Genomic DNA, 15,602 nt, shown 5'->3' on the forward strand with positions numbered 1-15,602 from the left:
CACCCCCCCAGAGCCACTGGGGGAGATGGGGGGGGGCCAGGTGGGTGCGTCACGGCTCCTCTTTGTCCCCCCCGACCCCCCCCTGCACCTTCTCCCCCCCCCAGGGCTGAGCTGCCGGCAGCAGGGGCAGGGGGCTGAGGCGAGCCCGGCCCTGGCGGCTGGGGGGGGCTCCCCGGGGGGGCAGGATGGGGCCAGTGGCACCGGGACGGCCGCCGAGCAGGGGCAGAGCCACCGAGGGCTGGCAGCGCCGCTGCCCCAGCCCCCAGGGTCCCACAGCACCGGCCCCATCCTCCGCCCCCCCTGCTGCGGGTGGAGGGTGCAGGGGGGGGCACGAGGGAGTCCACGGCTTCCCGGGGGGGTCGCGGGTGCTCGCCGTGGTGCCGGGGGGCTTGGGGGCGCAGCGGGGTCTCCGCAGCGAGCAGCCCTCCACCGCCAGCTTCAGCCCCAGGTAGGGAGGGGTGGGCACGGCCGCCTGTTTGGGGGGGGGGGGGCACAGAGCACAAGGCTCGGTCTCAAAGCCGTGCCCAGCCCCCCCGTGCGCCCCCCCCTGCACCTCACCTGCTTGTAGATGAGCTCGAAGGCCCCGGTGGAGCAGTTGGGGTCGTCCCTGCGGTCGATGACGACGCGCAGCGTGTCGCGCTGCACCCCGGCGCACAGCCGCCCCGTCACCGCCGTGCTGCCGGCCATGGTGGGGCTGGCGTTGATCTCCAGCAGCCAGGGGCGGAAATCCTCCCCGAAAACAAAATCGGCCCCGTAGAGCTCGAAGCTGCCCTTCCGGCCCCTCACCAACCCCTGCGAGCAGCGCACCGCCCGCACCACCGCCGCCTTCATGCCCGGCACCATCACCTCGCCCCAAGCGCCCGCCTGCCCGCGCTGCGCCAGGTACGCCTGCAGCTGCCGGCACGACCACGTGTTGTCGGGGGGCAGCCGGGGGTGCCGGGCCCCCCCGGGCTTGCAGCGTCGCTGGATGGCCTGGTTGCAGAGGTGGACGGCGCTGGGGAGAGAGCAGGGTGAGCGCAGGGGGCGAGCGGGGCGAGAGGAGGGCGCACGGAGCGGCACTCACGCGTCCAGGCGGCGCAGGGAGAAGGGCTGGGAGCAGAAGCGCAGGTAGCAGTGGCGGTAGAACCAGACGGTGAGCGGGTTCCAGTCGGTCACCAGGAACCACTGGCGCACGTCGAACTTGGTGCCGAAGATGAGCAGCGGGCGCTCCACGTATTTCTGCACCACCCAGCGGCCCTCCCGCGCCGCCTGGCCCGCCAGCCGCAGCACCTCGTCCAGCCGCGCCGTGCACGTGATGCCTGCGGGCACGGCGCCGTGTGGGGACCCCCTTTCTGTCCCCGTTGTCCCCCGTCTCGCCCCCCACTACCTCTCCCCCGGGATGCGGCTCCGGGTTTGAGGATCCAGACGTTGCGGTCGCCCTCCATGCGCAGCTGGGGCAGGCGCCCCGCCAGGCGCTGCAGCAGGAGCTGGCCCTGCTCCCGCTGCGCCCCGCTCAGCCGCGGCACGGCCCCCTCGCTGCAAAAAAAAAAAAAAAGGGGGTGGGGGGTGCTCAGCACCGACCCCATGTGTGAGCTGCGCCCCCAGGGTGTCCCCTGGGTGTCCCCAGGGTGTCCCCGAGCCCGGCACTCACTGCACGGCGCGGTAGTAGCCCTGTAGGAAGCTGTCCCACGCGGCATCTGTGGTGCCGGGGGTTTTGGGGTCGCCGTCGATGTCCTGGTGGGTGAGGCTGCCCAGGTGCTGCCCGCACACCCGCAGCGCCTCCTCCACCAGCTGGGCACCCGGGCCCTCTGCAGGAGGGGGTGCGGGGTGAGGGGTGGGGTGCTGCGCCCCTTCCGAGGGACCCTCATGGTCCCAAACCGAGCCCCCCCCTGCGTCACCTGGTGGCTCCGTGGGGTTTGGGGCCGGGTCCAGCCCCGTGTGCACCTCCTGAGCCCTTTCCAGCGCCGCTTTGAGCAGGCTGCGCGCGGCGGTGAGGCGGAAATCCTCTGCGGGAGGGGAGGCATGGCCCAGCCGGCTGCTGCGCGGGGGGCACGGGGAAAAGGGGACACGGGGAGGGGGGCAGCGGGGGGCCAAGCCAGCCCCGAGCTCACCGATGAAGGCCTGGCGCTCGTCCGCGGCGCCCAGCCGGTAGCAGCGGGGGAAGAAGGTGTCGGGGTCGGCTTGGTCGAACCAGGGCAGGTTCCGCAGGGTGAGGCACAGCCCCTCCTGCGTGGAGAAGGGCGGCAGCCCCCCAAAAAACTCCCTCGGCCCCCCGTTTTGCCACCCAATCCCCCGAGGCGGGATCCCCGCGGCCCCACCTTGGTGGTGAAGGAGCCCACGCGGCCGTAGTGGTTCACCACCTGGTCGGGCTGCAGCACGCGGCCCTGCACGGCGCTGCCGCGGGTGGTCCAGATGAAGTAGGGCACCTGGTCCCGCACCAGGCGGGACTGGGGGGGCACAGAGGGGCCGGCTGAGGTGGGACCCCCCCGCCCCACAGCCTCGCTGCCCCATTCACATGAGGGTGTTGGGATAAAGGTCCCACACCGAGCAGGTGCCCGGTGGCTAACCATGAGGTCGTGGATGCCTTCGGGGTCCTCCTCGTCCTGCTGCTCCTCCTCCTCCTCCTCTTCCTCCTCCTCCTCATCATCAGGCAGCCAGGAGGAGCTGGAGGACTCGGGGGCACCCTGCCCGGCCTCGCCGTCGCCACCTCCCTCCTGCTGCTGCCGGGGGCCGCCCGCCCTGCCCGCTCCCCGCTCCTTCCTCTCCACCCAGCCCCGCGCCCGCAGCAGGCGGCGGATCACGGGGTAGGGGCCCTGCAGCGTGAAGATCTTCTTCTCCTGGGAGGGGAGGACGCGAGGGGTGGGCATGCTGAGGGAGCTCGGCCCCAAAGCGGGTGATTTTTGGGGTCGGGAGCAGGCCCTCACCTTGATGGCCCTCTCCACGTGCAGCCTGACCTGCTTCAGCCGCTCGGGGTTGAGCTGGGGGCGGCCGCTGGGTGCCCCGTGCCCTGCGGGGACAGCTGAGCCCCAAAAGGGTGGGGGACAGCCCTTTGTGTGTCCCCCCCCGGCCCCAACAGGCAGGGAGCAGGCACCCACCTGCTGTCCCCGCCGTGGCTTTCCCCGACCTCTCGATCCTCATGGTGGCCCCCGGGACGCCCCGCTGCCACGGACCCCTCCTGGGGGGCACCCGGGACGCGCCAGCCCCTCGGCACCCCCCTCACCGTTGCTGCTCCCGCGTGGGCGAGGCGTGGGGCACCCCACGGAGAACTGGGGGGGGGGCGAGGGAAGCTGCTGGCAGCTCCCCCACCCCCGAGAACTGGGTGCCCAAACCCCACGAGCGGAGCAGGGGGGCTCCAAAAAGCAGGACGCAGCCCCCCCAAACCCTCCCCAAGCACCCCCTGACCCCCAAAACCCCTCGGTGCCCCCCTTCCTGCCCCCCCCCCAGCACCCACCCCGGTCCTGCCCGCACCGCCGGGGTCGCCCCCGTTGTTTACCATTGCCATGGTGCCACCCCTCAGCCCCTCCCCCTTCCATAGGCCCTCCCCCTTCTTCCATAGCCCCTCCCCGTGCCCCCCCCTTCCTTTTAATCCCCCCCCCACGCCCCCAAAAATGACCGCAGCAGCTGTGAGTACAGCAAGTGATCCTTTAAAAAACACAACGCGACAGGACGGGGGGAGCGGGGCCGCCCAGCCCCACGCACGCACAAGCCCAGGGGGGCCCCCGGCCACGGCACCGCCCCGGCCAGCGAGGAGCAGGGGGGGCGCAGCCGGTGCCCCCCCCTCGGGTCGGGGCCGCGGGGCTCGGCTCTCCTCCATCGGAACGGGCGGCCCCGGGGCTCTGCACAGGTGCCGGGAAGCCACGGAGACATCAGCACCGCCTAGAACTGCGAGGGGAGAGGAGGGATGCGTCCGTCAGCTGCCCCCCCGCTCCTCAAAAAGGGGAGAAATCGCCCCAAAACGCTGCCACCCCCCTCCCCCAGCCCGGATCCCGGCAGTGAGGGCCCCGCGTGAGAGCCTCACGTTTTTGAGGAACTCCTCCGCCACGATGCGGGCCCTGGCGTTGACGGAGAGCTTCATCTCGCTGATCTCCTTGTCGATCTCCTCCATGAAGTGGATGACGAAGTCCACCAGCTTGTGCTTGTACATCTGCTCCGTGTGGAAGTTGGTGATCAGGAAGCTGATGTCGTAGCCCTGGGGACGAAAAGAGCGGGGTGAGCACCCGGCGGGCACCCCCACGGCCCAGCCCTGCGCTGGAGACCCCCGAGGGGGAGCTGAAAGCCCCCTTTTCCCCCCCCCAACATCACCTCCACGGGCTTCCTGCGCAGGATGAAGAAATTCTCGGCCCTCATCATCATGAAGCGCATGAACTTGTGGCACAAAATCTTCTCGATCTCGTCAGCCTGCGAAGAGCAGAGGGCGCTGAGGCGAGGAGGCCCCATCCCGGTGTGAGCCGCCAGCCCGCCGCCCCCCCCACCCCCCGCACCTGCTTGACGGCGATGCTGACGCGCACGGAGTTGATGGAGCCCTCGATGAGCACCTTCTCCTTCTCGTTCCTGCTGATGATGACGGGCTGCAGCAGGAGCTCCTTGCTGCTCCTGCGGAAGGAAACGGTGCCGAGCGTAAGGGCGGGGGCAGCGCCGTGACGCCCGGTGGTGCCCGGTGGTGTGCGGGGTGGGGAGCGGCCGTACCTGACCTCCACCTCGGGCTTGTTGTGGCGCTCCACCACCTGCGAGGAGAAGTTCTCCAGGCACAGCGCGGCCTGCAGCGTGGCGCGCACCGCGTTCAGGTACGGGCGTAGCGTGGCGGTCTGCGGGGAACGGCAACGGCGGCACCGGAACCGGAACCGGCACCGGAACCGGCACCAGCGTCAGCACCGGCAGCATCGGCCCCGGGTCCAGGCCCAGGCCCCGGCCTCAGGCCCAGACCCAGGCCTAGACCCAGGCCCAGGCCCAGCTCCCGCTCCCGGTCCCGGTCCCCTCCCCCGCCCACCCCCGGTTCCCGGTCCCGTCGCCGCATCCCGGTCCCCGGTCTCCGGTCCCAGCCCCGCCGCCCGTTCCAGCCCCCGATCCCGATCCCGATCCCGGTCCCGGTCCCGGCCCCGCCCGCACCATGTTGTCAGCCCGGTCCCGTCCCGCTCCGCTCCGCTCCGCTCGGTTCCGCTCCGCTCCCGGGAGGCGGAAGTGGCCGCTCTCCTCTTCCGGGATGCGCGGCACCTCCCACTGCGGCGGGAGGGGGGAGGCGGGAGGATCCCTCTGCGCGCCCAGCGCTCGGATCCAGGCCAAAAGATCCCACCGCGCCTCTCCGAGGATCTATAACGCCTTTCAGAGTGATCCCGGCGGGGATATCGAGGAACGCAGCGGCAGCATCCCGTGAGAGCGGCTCATCCGCCCCCGTTCCCCCCCTCTCCCCGCCGCGCTTGGTACGCTCCCGCCAGCGCTTCCATATTAGGGCAGGCAGACGGCGCGCGGCTTTAGCCAATGGGCGGCGGGCGCTGGGCGCGGCCTGGCCAATGGGGAGCGGGGGGCGGGGCGGCGGCGGCGCGGCCGACGGGGGCCGGAAGGGGGCGAGCGGCCTAGGCCTGGCCCGGCCCCCGCGGCGCCCCGCAGCCCCCCGGTGCCCCCCCCCCGCCCCCAGCCCCTGCCCTCCGGTGCCCTCCGGTGCTCGCCGCTTCCCCGGTGCCCCCCCCGGTACCCTCCGGTGCCCCCCCGGTGCTCCCCGGTACCGCTCCGGTACTCCCCGGTGCCCCCCCGGTGCCTCCCGGTAACCCCCGGTGCACCCCCGACGACCCCCGGTGCCCCCCCCGGTGCCGTCTGGTGTCCCCCCGGTGCCTCCCGGTACCCCTCCGACGACCCCCGGTAACCCCCGGTGCCTCCCGGTAACCCTCGGTGCCTCCCGGTGCCCCCCCGGTACCCGTCCATCCCTCCCGGTGCACCTCAGGCCCCCCCCGTTATCCCCCGGTGCCTTCCCATTCCCCCCCGGTTCCTCCCGTTACCCCCTGGTGCCTCCCGGTACCCCTCTGACAACCCCCGGTGCCCCCCCGGTGCCTCCCGGTACCCCCCCCACTACCCCCGGTTCCCTCCCGGTGCACCCCAGACCCCCCCCGCACCCTCCCGGTGCCCTCCCGTTACCCCTCGGTGCCCCCAGCTCCCCCTCAGTGCTCCCCCAGCACCCCCTGGTACCCCCCGCTACCCCTCAAAGTGTTACCGGGATCCCCCCGCTCCCCCCCGGTGCCTCCCCCCGGTGCCCTCCCCGGTGCTGCCGCCATGAGCGAGCTGAAGGACTGCCCGCTGCAGTTCCACGACTTCAAGTCCGTGGACCACGGCAAGGTGTGCCCGCGCTACACGGCCGTGCTGGCCCGCTCCGAGGACGACGGCATCGGCATCGAGGAGCTGGACACGCTGCAGCTGGAGCTGGAGACGCTGCTCTCCTCCGCCAGCCGCCGCCTCCGCGTGCTGGAGGCCGAGACGCAGGTGGGGGGGGGGGGGGGACGGTCCCGGGGTCCCCGTTCCCCTCCCTGTGTCCCTACACAACTCCCCGACACGGGGTCGCTCTGTTTTCCAGATCCTAACGGACTGGCAGGACAAGAAGGGCGACCGGCGGTTCCTGAAGCTGAGCAAGGAGCACGATGTGGGGCCCTCCGTCAAGCACGGGAAGCCCAAGAAGCAGAAGCTGGAGGGCAAAGGGGGGCACGGCACCGGGCCCGGCCCCGGGAGGCCCAAATCTAAGAACCTGCAGCCCAAAATCCCGGAGTACGAGTTCCAGGACGACCCCATCGAAGTGCCCCGGATTCCCAAAAACGATGCCCCAAACAGGTGCCCCAAACCGGGATCCCCGCTGCCTTCACCCCACGGTGGGGAAAGCCCCCCGGTGTCCCCGCAGGTTCCCTCACCCCCCCGTCCCCTCCGTCCTCGCAGGTTCTGGGCGTCGGTGGAGCCGTACTGCGCCGACCTCACCAACGAGGAAGTCCGAGTCCTGGAGGAGCTGCTGAAGCCGCCCGAGGACGAGGCCGAGCATTACAAGGTGAGGAGCTCCAGCCCCCCCCTTACTCTGTTCATCCCTCACCCACTCTCCTGCCCCCTCTCCTCGATCATCTCCTTGGCCAGGCCTCGCACGGCGCCCGAGGAGCCCCTCCTCATCCTCACCACCCCCTCAGCCCCGCTCCGGAGGGGCCGTGAGCCCCGTGCTGAGCGTGCCCCCCGCCTGTCCCCGCAGATCCCACCCCTGGGGAAGCACTACTCGCAGCGCTGGGCCCAGGAGGACCTGCTGGAGGAGCAGAAGGACGGAGCCCGGGCTGCAGCCGCTGCCGACAAGAAGAAAGGCGTCCTGGGGCCGCTCACCGAGCTGGACACCAAAGGTGCCTTCGTCCCCGCCTGGCACAACGGGCGGGGGGCTGTGGGGAGAGATTTGGGGGGCTGGCACCCAGCTTCTGCAGAGCCAGAGCTGCCTCCGCCTCGCTGCTGATTATTTTTTTTCCCCCGGCAGACGTCGATGCCCTGCTGAAGAAGTCGGAGGCCCAGCACGAGCAGCCCGAGGACGGGTGTCCCTTCGGGCCCCTGACGCAGCGCCTGCTGCAGGCCCTGGTGGAGGTGAGGGGGCTGGGGGCTGCGGTGGCCCCGCGGGGCTGCGGCCGGGCCGGCTGTGACCCTCCCCTCCTTGCGCCCTGCTCTCCAGGAGAACATCATCTCCCCCGTGGAGGACTCCCCCATCCCCGAGATCGCCGGCAAGGACTCGGGAGCTGACGGTGCCGGCACATCCCCCCGCAGCCAGAACAAACCCTTCAGGTGAGCGTTTGGGGCGGCTCGGAGCCATCCGTGGCGCTTCCCCTGCCCCGATGGGACGCGACGCGGGGGTAGCAGCGCACGGGGGTCGTCCCCACGCTCAGCGCCCGCCCCCCGCCCCTCGCAGCGTGCCCCACACCAAGTCCCTGGAGGGGCGGATCAAGGAGGAGCTGGTGGCGCAGGGCCTGCTGGAGTCTGAGGACCGACCCGCCGAGGACTCGGAGGACGAGGTCCTGGCCGAGCTGCGCAAGAGGCAGGCGGAGCTGAAGGCGCTGAGCGCCCACAACCGCGCCAAGAAGCACGAGCTGCTGCGGTGAGCGCGGGCAGGGACGGGCTGGGCGCGTTTGGGGGGCACAGAGCGGGCAGGGATTGACCCCCCCCGTGGTGTCCCCAGGCTGGCCAAGGAGGAGCTGCACCGGCAGGAGCTGCGGCAGCGCGTCCGCATGGCCGACAACGAGGTGATGGACGCCTTCCGCAAGATCATGGCGGCGCGGCAGAAGAAGCGCACGCCCACCAAGAAGGAGAAGGACCAGGCCTGGAAGACGCTGAAGGAGCGCGAGAGCATCCTCAAGCTGCTGGACGGGTAGCGGGGCGCTCAGCACGGCACCCCCAGCGCCTTCAGCTGACTGTCACGGGGACGAGGAGGTGGCCCTGTCCCCTGTCCCCTGCGGGGTCCCGGCGTGCCCGCGGTCCCCACGGTGTCACCCGTGGGCTGGGGACAGAGGGGGTGTGATCACACCGTGCCACCCAGCACCTCGGGGTGCTGCTGAGGGGCGTGTCCTGCTCCGTGCCCTGCTCTGCTGCTGCCACCGGGGCGGGAGCTGGGGCGCGGAGGTGACACCCAGGGGCCACAAAGCGTCCCTGGGGGGGGGACACAGCCCCCTGGTGGCTTCTGCTCCCCTGGTTCTTGGGGTGCCTGGCCTCTGAGGGACAGCCGGGGCAGCTCCCACGGCCACGCTGCCTCCCGCAGCACCCAGCTCCACGTGGACACGAGTGGGAGCTGCCCACGGGCCGTGGGGGCAGCAGCGTGGTGGTGTCACCGGGGAGGGGGGTGGATTTTGGGGAGGGGGCGCGGCGGGCTCGGGCTGTACCTGTGGGTTCATGCAGGCAATAAAAGGAGCCCGGCACGAGCGGTGTGCTTCCGTGGGGGGGCTGGGGACACGCGTGGGTGGGTGGGGAGACAATAGGGGGGGGCGTGGGGTGCCCCCCAACCCCGTGGGGTGCGTCCCCCGTGGGGTGTCCCCATCCCCGGCTCCCCGGGGTGGGTCCCTGCTGTGGGGTGTCCCCGCAGCCGCCCCCCCCCGGCCCGCGGTCACGCGTGGGCACCCCACCCGCGGCCTCCCATTGGCTGGTTGCGGGCTGGCCCCGCCCCTCCCGTGACGTCAGGGCCGCCCGGCGCGCCGTGCCGGGAGCAGCCGCCGCCGCCGCTCCGCTGCGCGCGGGGCCGGGGCCGTCGGTAAGGGCGGGGAATTGGGGGGGGGGCGCGGCGGGGAAGGGAGGGGAGGGGGCGGCGGGGACGCGCGTGGGGACCCCCCCCACACCCTGCCCCACTCGGGATCTGCGTGGGCAGCGCCCCGAGCCCACGCGGGGAGCAGCAGCCGCGCCCCGGGCATCCCCGGTGAGGTCCCCACGCGGGACCGGGAGCGCACGGGGACCGTCCCCGGTGGCCGCAGTCCCCGCGTCCCCGTGCCCTGCCACCCGTCCCGCCCGGTGCCGCGTCCCGTGGGGTGCTGGCACCGAGGGACCATGCCCGTGGGGTCGCAGCCGCGGTGTCACCGTGTCACCCCGTGCCACCCACCCGGTGCCACCCGGTGCCACCCCCGCAGGCCCAGGCCACCATGCCGCTGGGGCGGGACGGGCCCGGCTGGAAGAAGCGGACCGAGGACATCCACCGCATCTACGACTTCCGAGAGGTCCTGGGCACGTGAGTCGCAGGTGGCACCGGCGCTGGCACTGCCACCACCACGCCTGGCCTGGGTGGGGAAGGGGGTGGGGGGAGAGGTTGGAGCGGCGCCAGCTCAAATATTGGCACGAGGCGGGTGCCACCGCCGCGGGATGGCACCTGTGGGGCTGGGCTGGGGGCAAAGGGATGGGCAGGGGGGTGTGGGGACAGGCAGGGGACATGGGGACATGTGGGGGGTGTGGTGCTGTCTGCCCTATGACGCCGTGCCACGCCGTGCCCCCCATCCGAGGGTGCCACCCCGGCGGGTCCCTGTCCCCCGAGGGGCACGCGGTGGCACCCGGTGCTGCCTGGGTGCCGTAAGGCTCTTAGGGTGGATTACCGGGTTAATTACAGCAGGGATTAGGGCACGGCAGTGCCAGCGCCCTGCCCTCCACCTGCCCCACCTGGGCACCTTTGGGTCCCCCCACGGCACCCTGGGGGCGTACGGGCTGGGTGGGGGTCCCACCGTGGGGCTGTCCCCACGTCCCCGGGGCCGCCGTCCCCTCCTGTCCCTGGGAAGGGGACGAGCAGCGGGGTGGGGGGGTTATGGGGTGCCCCGAGCACCCCGGCACCGTCAGGGCCCGCGTCCCACGGCCCGTCCGTCCCAGCGGGCGGCTCCTGCTCGCCTTTCTCCTATAAATAGCTGGACTTTCTGCCTGTCACCATGGCAATGGCAGCGCGGCAGCTCTGGCAGTGTCCCCCCCCCGTCCGTCCGTCCGTCCTTTCCTCCCCCCCCACCCCGGGCTCACCCGTCCCCTCCCGCACCAGGGGGGCCTTTTCCGAGGTGGTCCTGGCGGAGGAGAAGGCGACCCAGAAGCTGGTGGCCATCAAGTGCATCGCCAAGAAGGCGCTGGAGGGGAAGGAGGCCGGCCTGGAGAACGAGATCGCCGTCCTGCACAAGTAGGGGAGGCAATGGGGGGGCTGGGGGGGGGCACACACACACACCCCTCGTGCTGCCCCCCCCGGGCACAGCACCCATCCCATCGGGGCGTTATCAGCACGCCCGAAATAGCCCGGCACGCGGTGCCCTGCAGGGCATGGGCTGCTCCCTGCCCTGCCAGCCTGCTGCCTTTGCGGGGGGGGCACATCCTGACCCCACTAATCCCCCCCTTATCGCCCCCCCAACAGGATCAAGCACCCCAACATCGTGGCCTTGGATGACATCTACGAGAGCAGCAGCCACCTCTACCTCATCATGCAGCTGTGAGTGCCGGGACTGGGTGTTGGGGAGGGGGTCCGGGGGGGCTGCCCCCCACCCCAGGGGAAGGGCTGACGGCGCCGCACGGCCCCGCAGGGTGTCGGGGGGGGAGCTCTTCGACCGCATCGTGGAGAAGGGCTTCTACACCGAGCGCGACGCCAGCGCCCTGATCCGGCAGATCCTGGACGCCGTCAGGTACCTGCACGACATGGGCATCGTGCACCGCGACCTCAAGGTGAGCGGGGGGGGGAAAAGGGGGGAAAAACGGGGTGTGGGGGGTGTGGGGGGGCTCCTGGTGTCACCCGTCCCTGCCGCCCCCACCCCGCAGCCCGAGAACCTGCTGTACTACAGCCTGGAGGAGGACTCCAAGATCATGATCAGCGACTTCGGGCTCTCCAAGATCGAGGGCTGCGGCAGCGTCATGTCCACCGCCTGCGGGACCCCCGGATACGTGGGTGAGCCCCCTGGGGCTGCGGGGCTCCCCGCGGTGCCGTTCTGGGGTCCCCCACCCACCTCAGGACCCCCCCCACCCACCCCATCTCTCCCCCAGCCCCCGAGGTGCTGGCGCAGAAGCCCTACAGCAAGGCAGTGGATTGCTGGTCCATCGGGGTCATCGCCTACATCCTGTGAGCCCCCCCCCCCAAGTCCTTCTGGGGCTGCCCAGGGTTGCCGAGCCCCCCCCCTTTCATCCTATGTTGTCCCCCCCCCCCCAGGCTGTGCGGGTACCCCCCGTTCTATGATGAGAACGACGCCAAGCTCTTCGAGCAGATCCTGCGGGCCGAGTACGAGTTCGACTCGCCCTACTGGGACGACATCTCGGACTCGGGTGAGCCGGGGGGGGGCCGGGCACAGCGGGTGAGGGGCGGTTTGCACAAAGGGGGGGCTCTCACGGCTGCTCTGCGCCCCCCCCCAGCCAAAGACTTCATCAGGCACTTGATGGAGAAAGACCCCAAAAAGCGCTTCACGTGCGAGCAAGCCCTCCAGCACCCCTGGTAAGGATTTGGGGGGGGGGGCTCCTCACAAAGCTCCCTCCCTAGGGTGAGCTGCGCCCCCCCCTTGAAGCTTTGGGCCCCCCCTGATCCCCTTTTTACCCCCAGGATCGCCGGGGACACGGCCCTGGACAAGAACATCCACCAGTCGGTGAGCGAGCAGATCAAGAAGAACTTCGCCAAGAGCAAGTGGAAGGTGAGCGGGGCCGGGGGGGGGGATTATGGGGCCGGGGGGGGGCCACACAGCGGTGCTGGGACGTGGTGACGGACACCGTGCTCTCGGCAGCAAGCCTTCAACGCCACGGCCGTGGTGAGGCACATGAGGAAGCTGCAGCTGGGAACCAGCCAGGAGGGCCCCGCGCAGCCCCCGCTGAGCAGCCCCTGCCACGGCCAGCGCCTGGGGGGGGCCTCCAGCAACGGTGAGCCCTGACGCCCCCCCTCCCTATTTCCCCCCCCCCCAAATCCTCGTCCCAAACCCATATGGGTCTGGGGGTGCCGCCAGGCTCTCACCCCGTGTCCCCCCCCTCCTACCAGCAGGGTCGGACTGCGAGCGGGCGCTGGCGAACAGACCCCCCCGGCTGCCCCCACACTGAGGGCCTGGCCCCCACCCGCACAGCTCGGCGCTGGGGGGCCGGGGGGGGGACACAGCTGGACAGGGCAGGGCGTTTTGGGGGGGGTCCGTGGGGGTCCTGCCCCCGATACAGGCTGTGGTGCTGAGGCGGGGGGGTGCCCAGCCTCACGGACCCCAAAACCCCCCTCTCCCCCCCCCCATCTGCTCCTTTTTTGGGGCAGAACCGTGTGGGGGGGGGGCACCCTGCCCTGCTGCCAGCCAGCCCCGGGAGGGACCCCTTTTTTTTGGGGGAGGGGGCTGCCCCCCTGCAGGCTTGGAGCCGAGGTCTGCACGGGGCTGGGGGCAGCTCCCAGGAGCACCCCCAAGGCTGGGGGGGGAAGGAGAGGGGGGGCTCCAGCCGGGCCCTCTCCCTCCCTCCCTGCTCCGGCCCCCCCCCAGCATGCTCCAGGCGCATTTTCCAAATGGATGTTTCTATTTTATTGCTTGTAATAAAGGAAACAGGCGAGAGCCGCCCAGCTCGGCTCGGCCCCCCTGGGGCCAGCAGCTCCCTCGGCGCCAGCAGCTCCCCGGGGCGCACAGCGGGCAAGTGGGGGGGGGGACAGCCACGGCCCTGCCCCTGCGCCCCCCCCTTAGGGCTTTGCGAACCCCCTTTAGGGCTTTGTGAACCCCTTTTAGGGCTTCGTGGCCCTACTTAAGGGTTTTTTGTCCCCGCAGCTCTCCCGGCCCCTCTTGGCCCGCTTCCCGCTGCCGGCCGCATCCTGCCCCTTGTGGAGGGCGGCACAGAACAGGACCTGGGGAGGGGGTTAAGGCGCTGGGTGGGCACAGCCTGGGGGGGGGGCAGATGGGTTTTGGGGTGTGGGGCAGCACAGGGGGGTACTCACTGCCTGCGCCCAGCCCGCGTAGGGTCCCCACAGCCCGCGGAAGAAGTCTCCTGCAGGGAGATCGGAGCCAGCCGTGGGGAGGGGGCTCAACCCGTGCCCTCCGAGCCCTGGGTGGGGGGCTCAGGGACGGGGCTGCGGGGTGCTGAGCGCCGTTTTTGGCCCCTCACCGATCTCCTGGTGCACGCGGGCCGTCAGGGAGCGTGCGCCCGGCGCGGCCCCGTAGTGCTGCCGCGCCATGCGCCACACGTGGGTGTCCACCGGCACCGCCTCCGCCTTGTCCAGCGCCATCAGGCACACGCAGTCGGCCACCTGCCACGCGCGCCGCCGTCACTCCCACCGCCACCACCCCATGTCCCCATCCCTATTCCAGCACCCACCTTGGTCCCCACGCCCGGCAGGGCGCACAGCACCCTCCTGGCCTCGGCGTAGGGCTCGGCGCGCAGCCGGCGCAGCCCCTCGGCCCCCAGCCCCTCGGCGATGGCCCGCGCGCTGCCGCTCACGTACTTGGCCCGGTAGCCGAAGCCCAGCGCCCGCAGCTTGGCCTCGGCGTCGCCGCCTGCGAGGGGACAGCGGGGCCGTGGGACCGGGACCCCAAATTGGGCGGGAGGAGGGTGGTCAAGGAGTGGTGGGGGGACCTGCTAGTGCTGCTGGGGAGGGGAAGGCGTGGAAGGGCCGCGCGTCCAGCTGGCACAGCCGGCGGCCAAAGGCCTGGCAGAGGCGCTCGATCATGGCGGTGATGCGGGCGACGTGGTTGTTGGAGGAGCAGATGAAGGACAGCAGGCACTCCACCGGGTCCTGCCGCAGCACCCGCACCCCTACGGGACGGACGGGGTCAGGGGGAGCCCGCTGGGTGCCGTCACCATCACCACCCTATAGGGTTGCCCAACCTGGGAAGTCGCCGGCCACCCTATGGAAGTGGGGGTCGGCCGCCCCCCAGGCGCGGTAGAGGGCCGGCAGCCCCACGTCCAGCTGGAAGTAGTCCCGCAGGATGCCGTCGGTGTGGGGGCCGGGCGGCTCCTCGCCGTACACCGTGTACCACAGCCGGTCCCGCTCCTGCACCAGCGTCCAGACGCGGGCACCCAGCACCCCCGTCCAGGCCCCGGGGCTGCTCTCCTGCCACCTGCCAGGCACCGGGCATCGGGATGGGATCCGTGACTCCCGGTAGCCCCCCCGTAGCCCCCCGTGGGCTCACCGGAACGTCTGCCCCGAGGACAGCACCAGGTCCAGGCGCAGCTCGGCCGCCGGGCAGCGCAGCGAGCGCCACAGGGCCGGGCAGGAGGAGGGGGCGTCCCGCAGAGCCATGGGGGTGCTGGGGGGGGGACGGCGGCGCCCCTCTGCCCGTGGAAGCAGTGGGGTCAGGCGCTGCCTCGACACCCACCTGAACCCTATAGCATGGCCCCCTCCCTCTGTGCCCCCTCCCTGTTGTGTAATGCCCCCAGACCCCCTTTTTTCCCTCCCAGACCCCTCCCCCATCCCCTTTTTTCCCCCAGCCTCCCCCCTCCCCAATTCCTCCCCCCAGCCTCCCTAATCCCCCCAGCACTCCCCCTCCCACCCTGGCCCCACAACCCCTCCCCAGCTCCCTATAGCCCCCCCCATTTTCCCCCAGCCCCAATTCCTCCCCTCCAAGCCCTCAACCCCAATTCTTCCCCGCCAACCCCCAATTCCTCCCCAGCCCCCTATACTTTCCCCCAGCCCCCTCAACCCCCCATTCTGCCCCCAGCCCCAATTCCTCCCCTCCTAGCCCCCCCAACCCCACTTCTTCCTCCCTAGCCTCCCCAATCCTCCCCCCAGCCCCAATTCCTCCCCTCCCAGCCCCCCATCTCCCCATCACTCCCCCCCCGACCTGCCCCCCCATAGACCCCCCCAGCACCCCCATAGACCCCCCCCAGCGCCCCCCCACCCCATAGCGCCTCCCTCCCCGAATTCCCCCCCCTCCAGCCCCGCTCCCCCCCAGCGCCCCGCACCATGGAGCTCCCCCATGCGCGCACAGCGCCCCCCCCTCGGCGCCGTTTCCGTTCCCTCTGGCCCAGCCCCGGAAGCGGCTGAGTCCCGGTGCCCCCCCCCACAACCTCCCGGTACCTCCCCCCCCCTCCCCTCCCCCGCCCCGCCAGCATTTCGTTTATCTGTGATTTTTTTTTTTTTTTTTTTTTTTGTTTCCTTTCCTCCAAAATAATAAATTACAAACACGTTCCCGGCGCCGGGGCCGCCCCCTACCCCCCCCCGGGGGAATAATTTAAGGGGCAGGGCTGTACAGTATTTACAGCCC

At 71.4% G+C, this 15,602-nt stretch overlaps 5 protein-coding genes across 6 annotated transcripts; 2 read left to right on the forward strand and 3 right to left on the reverse strand.

The window, feature by feature from the left end:
* Positions 1–49: 49 nt before the first annotated feature.
* Positions 50–3,148, reverse strand: LOC309881909 (tubulin monoglycylase TTLL3-like; the record flags this gene model as incomplete). Its single annotated transcript, XM_082768468.1, has 11 exons — positions 3,075–3,148; positions 2,904–2,998; positions 2,547–2,816; positions 2,298–2,426; positions 2,091–2,205; positions 1,878–1,985; positions 1,631–1,787; positions 1,367–1,515; positions 1,064–1,298; positions 559–994; positions 50–472 (listed from the first exon to the last, which is right to left on the reverse strand). The coding sequence occupies exons 1-11, from the start codon at positions 3,115–3,117 to the stop codon at positions 50–52; spliced, it is 2,160 nt and encodes a 719-aa protein (XP_082624594.1). The 5' UTR covers positions 3,118–3,148.
* A 459-nt stretch (positions 3,149–3,607) lies between these two features.
* On the reverse strand, positions 3,608–5,244 carry ARPC4 (actin related protein 2/3 complex subunit 4). The gene is made up of 6 exons (XM_082768277.1): positions 5,086–5,244; positions 4,666–4,784; positions 4,461–4,572; positions 4,282–4,377; positions 3,998–4,168; positions 3,608–3,861 (listed from the first exon to the last, which is right to left on the reverse strand). Exons 1-6 carry the CDS (start codon positions 5,086–5,088, stop codon positions 3,856–3,858), a joined length of 507 nt encoding a protein of 168 aa, XP_082624403.1. The 5' UTR covers positions 5,089–5,244; the 3' UTR covers positions 3,608–3,855.
* An 817-nt stretch (positions 5,245–6,061) lies between these two features.
* Positions 6,062–8,846, forward strand: TADA3 (transcriptional adaptor 3). The gene is made up of 8 exons (XM_082768266.1): positions 6,062–6,447; positions 6,539–6,789; positions 6,892–6,997; positions 7,190–7,331; positions 7,460–7,563; positions 7,649–7,758; positions 7,883–8,068; positions 8,150–8,846. The coding sequence occupies exons 1-8, from the start codon at positions 6,241–6,243 to the stop codon at positions 8,340–8,342; spliced, it is 1,299 nt and encodes a 432-aa protein (XP_082624392.1). The 5' UTR covers positions 6,062–6,240; the 3' UTR covers positions 8,343–8,846.
* Positions 8,847–9,168: 322 nt separating this feature from the next.
* CAMK1 (calcium/calmodulin dependent protein kinase I) lies at positions 9,169–12,968 on the forward strand. Of its 2 annotated transcripts, none has more exons than XM_082768270.1 (12): positions 9,169–9,211; positions 9,582–9,679; positions 10,466–10,597; positions 10,826–10,900; positions 10,992–11,130; positions 11,224–11,350; positions 11,446–11,521; positions 11,609–11,721; positions 11,809–11,887; positions 11,993–12,080; positions 12,171–12,303; positions 12,419–12,968. In XM_082768270.1, exons 2-12 carry the CDS (start codon positions 9,594–9,596, stop codon positions 12,475–12,477), a joined length of 1,107 nt encoding a protein of 368 aa, XP_082624396.1. In that variant the 5' UTR covers positions 9,169–9,211; positions 9,582–9,593; the 3' UTR covers positions 12,478–12,968. The 2 variants fall into 2 exon arrangements, with proteins under 2 accessions (XP_082624396.1, XP_082624397.1); XM_082768271.1 differs by having other exon boundaries at positions 12,422–12,968.
* Positions 12,969–13,108: 140 nt separating this feature from the next.
* OGG1 (8-oxoguanine DNA glycosylase) lies at positions 13,109–15,340 on the reverse strand. Its single transcript, XM_082768272.1, has 8 exons — positions 15,301–15,340; positions 14,529–14,670; positions 14,224–14,456; positions 13,972–14,151; positions 13,714–13,892; positions 13,504–13,645; positions 13,337–13,386; positions 13,109–13,246 (listed from the first exon to the last, which is right to left on the reverse strand). Exons 1-8 carry the CDS (start codon positions 15,314–15,316, stop codon positions 13,127–13,129), a joined length of 1,062 nt encoding a protein of 353 aa, XP_082624398.1. The 5' UTR covers positions 15,317–15,340; the 3' UTR covers positions 13,109–13,126.
* Between the last annotated feature and the right edge of the window lie 262 nt (positions 15,341–15,602).

The sequence above is a fragment of the Aythya marila genome (assembly GCF_965140915.1).
Source record: "Aythya marila genome assembly, chromosome: 10".
Classification (NCBI taxonomy): Eukaryota; Metazoa; Chordata; class Aves; order Anseriformes; family Anatidae; genus Aythya; species Aythya marila.

Bases quoted from the DNA above. Each gene is read 5' to 3' on its own strand.
- ARPC4 (XM_082768277.1), bottom strand. The intron at 4,573-4,665 runs GTACGGCCGCTC...TTCCTTCCGCAG, and splicing joins AAGCCCGAGGTGGAGGTCAG to GAGCAGCAAGGAGCTCCTGC. The intron at 4,378-4,460 runs GTGCGGGGGGTG...TGCTCTTCGCAG, and splicing joins TCAGCATCGCCGTCAAGCAG to GCTGACGAGATCGAGAAGAT.
- TADA3 (XM_082768266.1), top strand. From the start codon at position 6,241: ATGAGCGAGCTGAAGGACTGCCCGCTGCAGTTCCACGACTTCAAGTCC. The intron at 7,564-7,648 runs GTGAGGGGGCTG...CCTGCTCTCCAG, and splicing joins TGCTGCAGGCCCTGGTGGAG to GAGAACATCATCTCCCCCGT. The intron at 8,069-8,149 runs GTGAGCGCGGGC...TGGTGTCCCCAG, and splicing joins AAGAAGCACGAGCTGCTGCG to GCTGGCCAAGGAGGAGCTGC.
- CAMK1 (XM_082768270.1), top strand. From the start codon at position 9,594: ATGCCGCTGGGGCGGGACGGGCCCGGCTGGAAGAAGCGGACCGAGGAC. The intron at 11,888-11,992 runs GTAAGGATTTGG...TTTTACCCCCAG, and splicing joins CAAGCCCTCCAGCACCCCTG to GATCGCCGGGGACACGGCCC. The intron at 12,081-12,170 runs GTGAGCGGGGCC...TGCTCTCGGCAG, and splicing joins TCGCCAAGAGCAAGTGGAAG to CAAGCCTTCAACGCCACGGC.
- OGG1 (XM_082768272.1), bottom strand. The intron at 13,387-13,503 runs GTGAGGGGCCAA...ATCTCCCTGCAG, and splicing joins CCGCGTGCACCAGGAGATCG to GAGACTTCTTCCGCGGGCTG. The intron at 13,247-13,336 runs GTGAGTACCCCC...CCCCCTCCCCAG, and splicing joins ACGCGGGCTGGGCGCAGGCA to GTCCTGTTCTGTGCCGCCCT.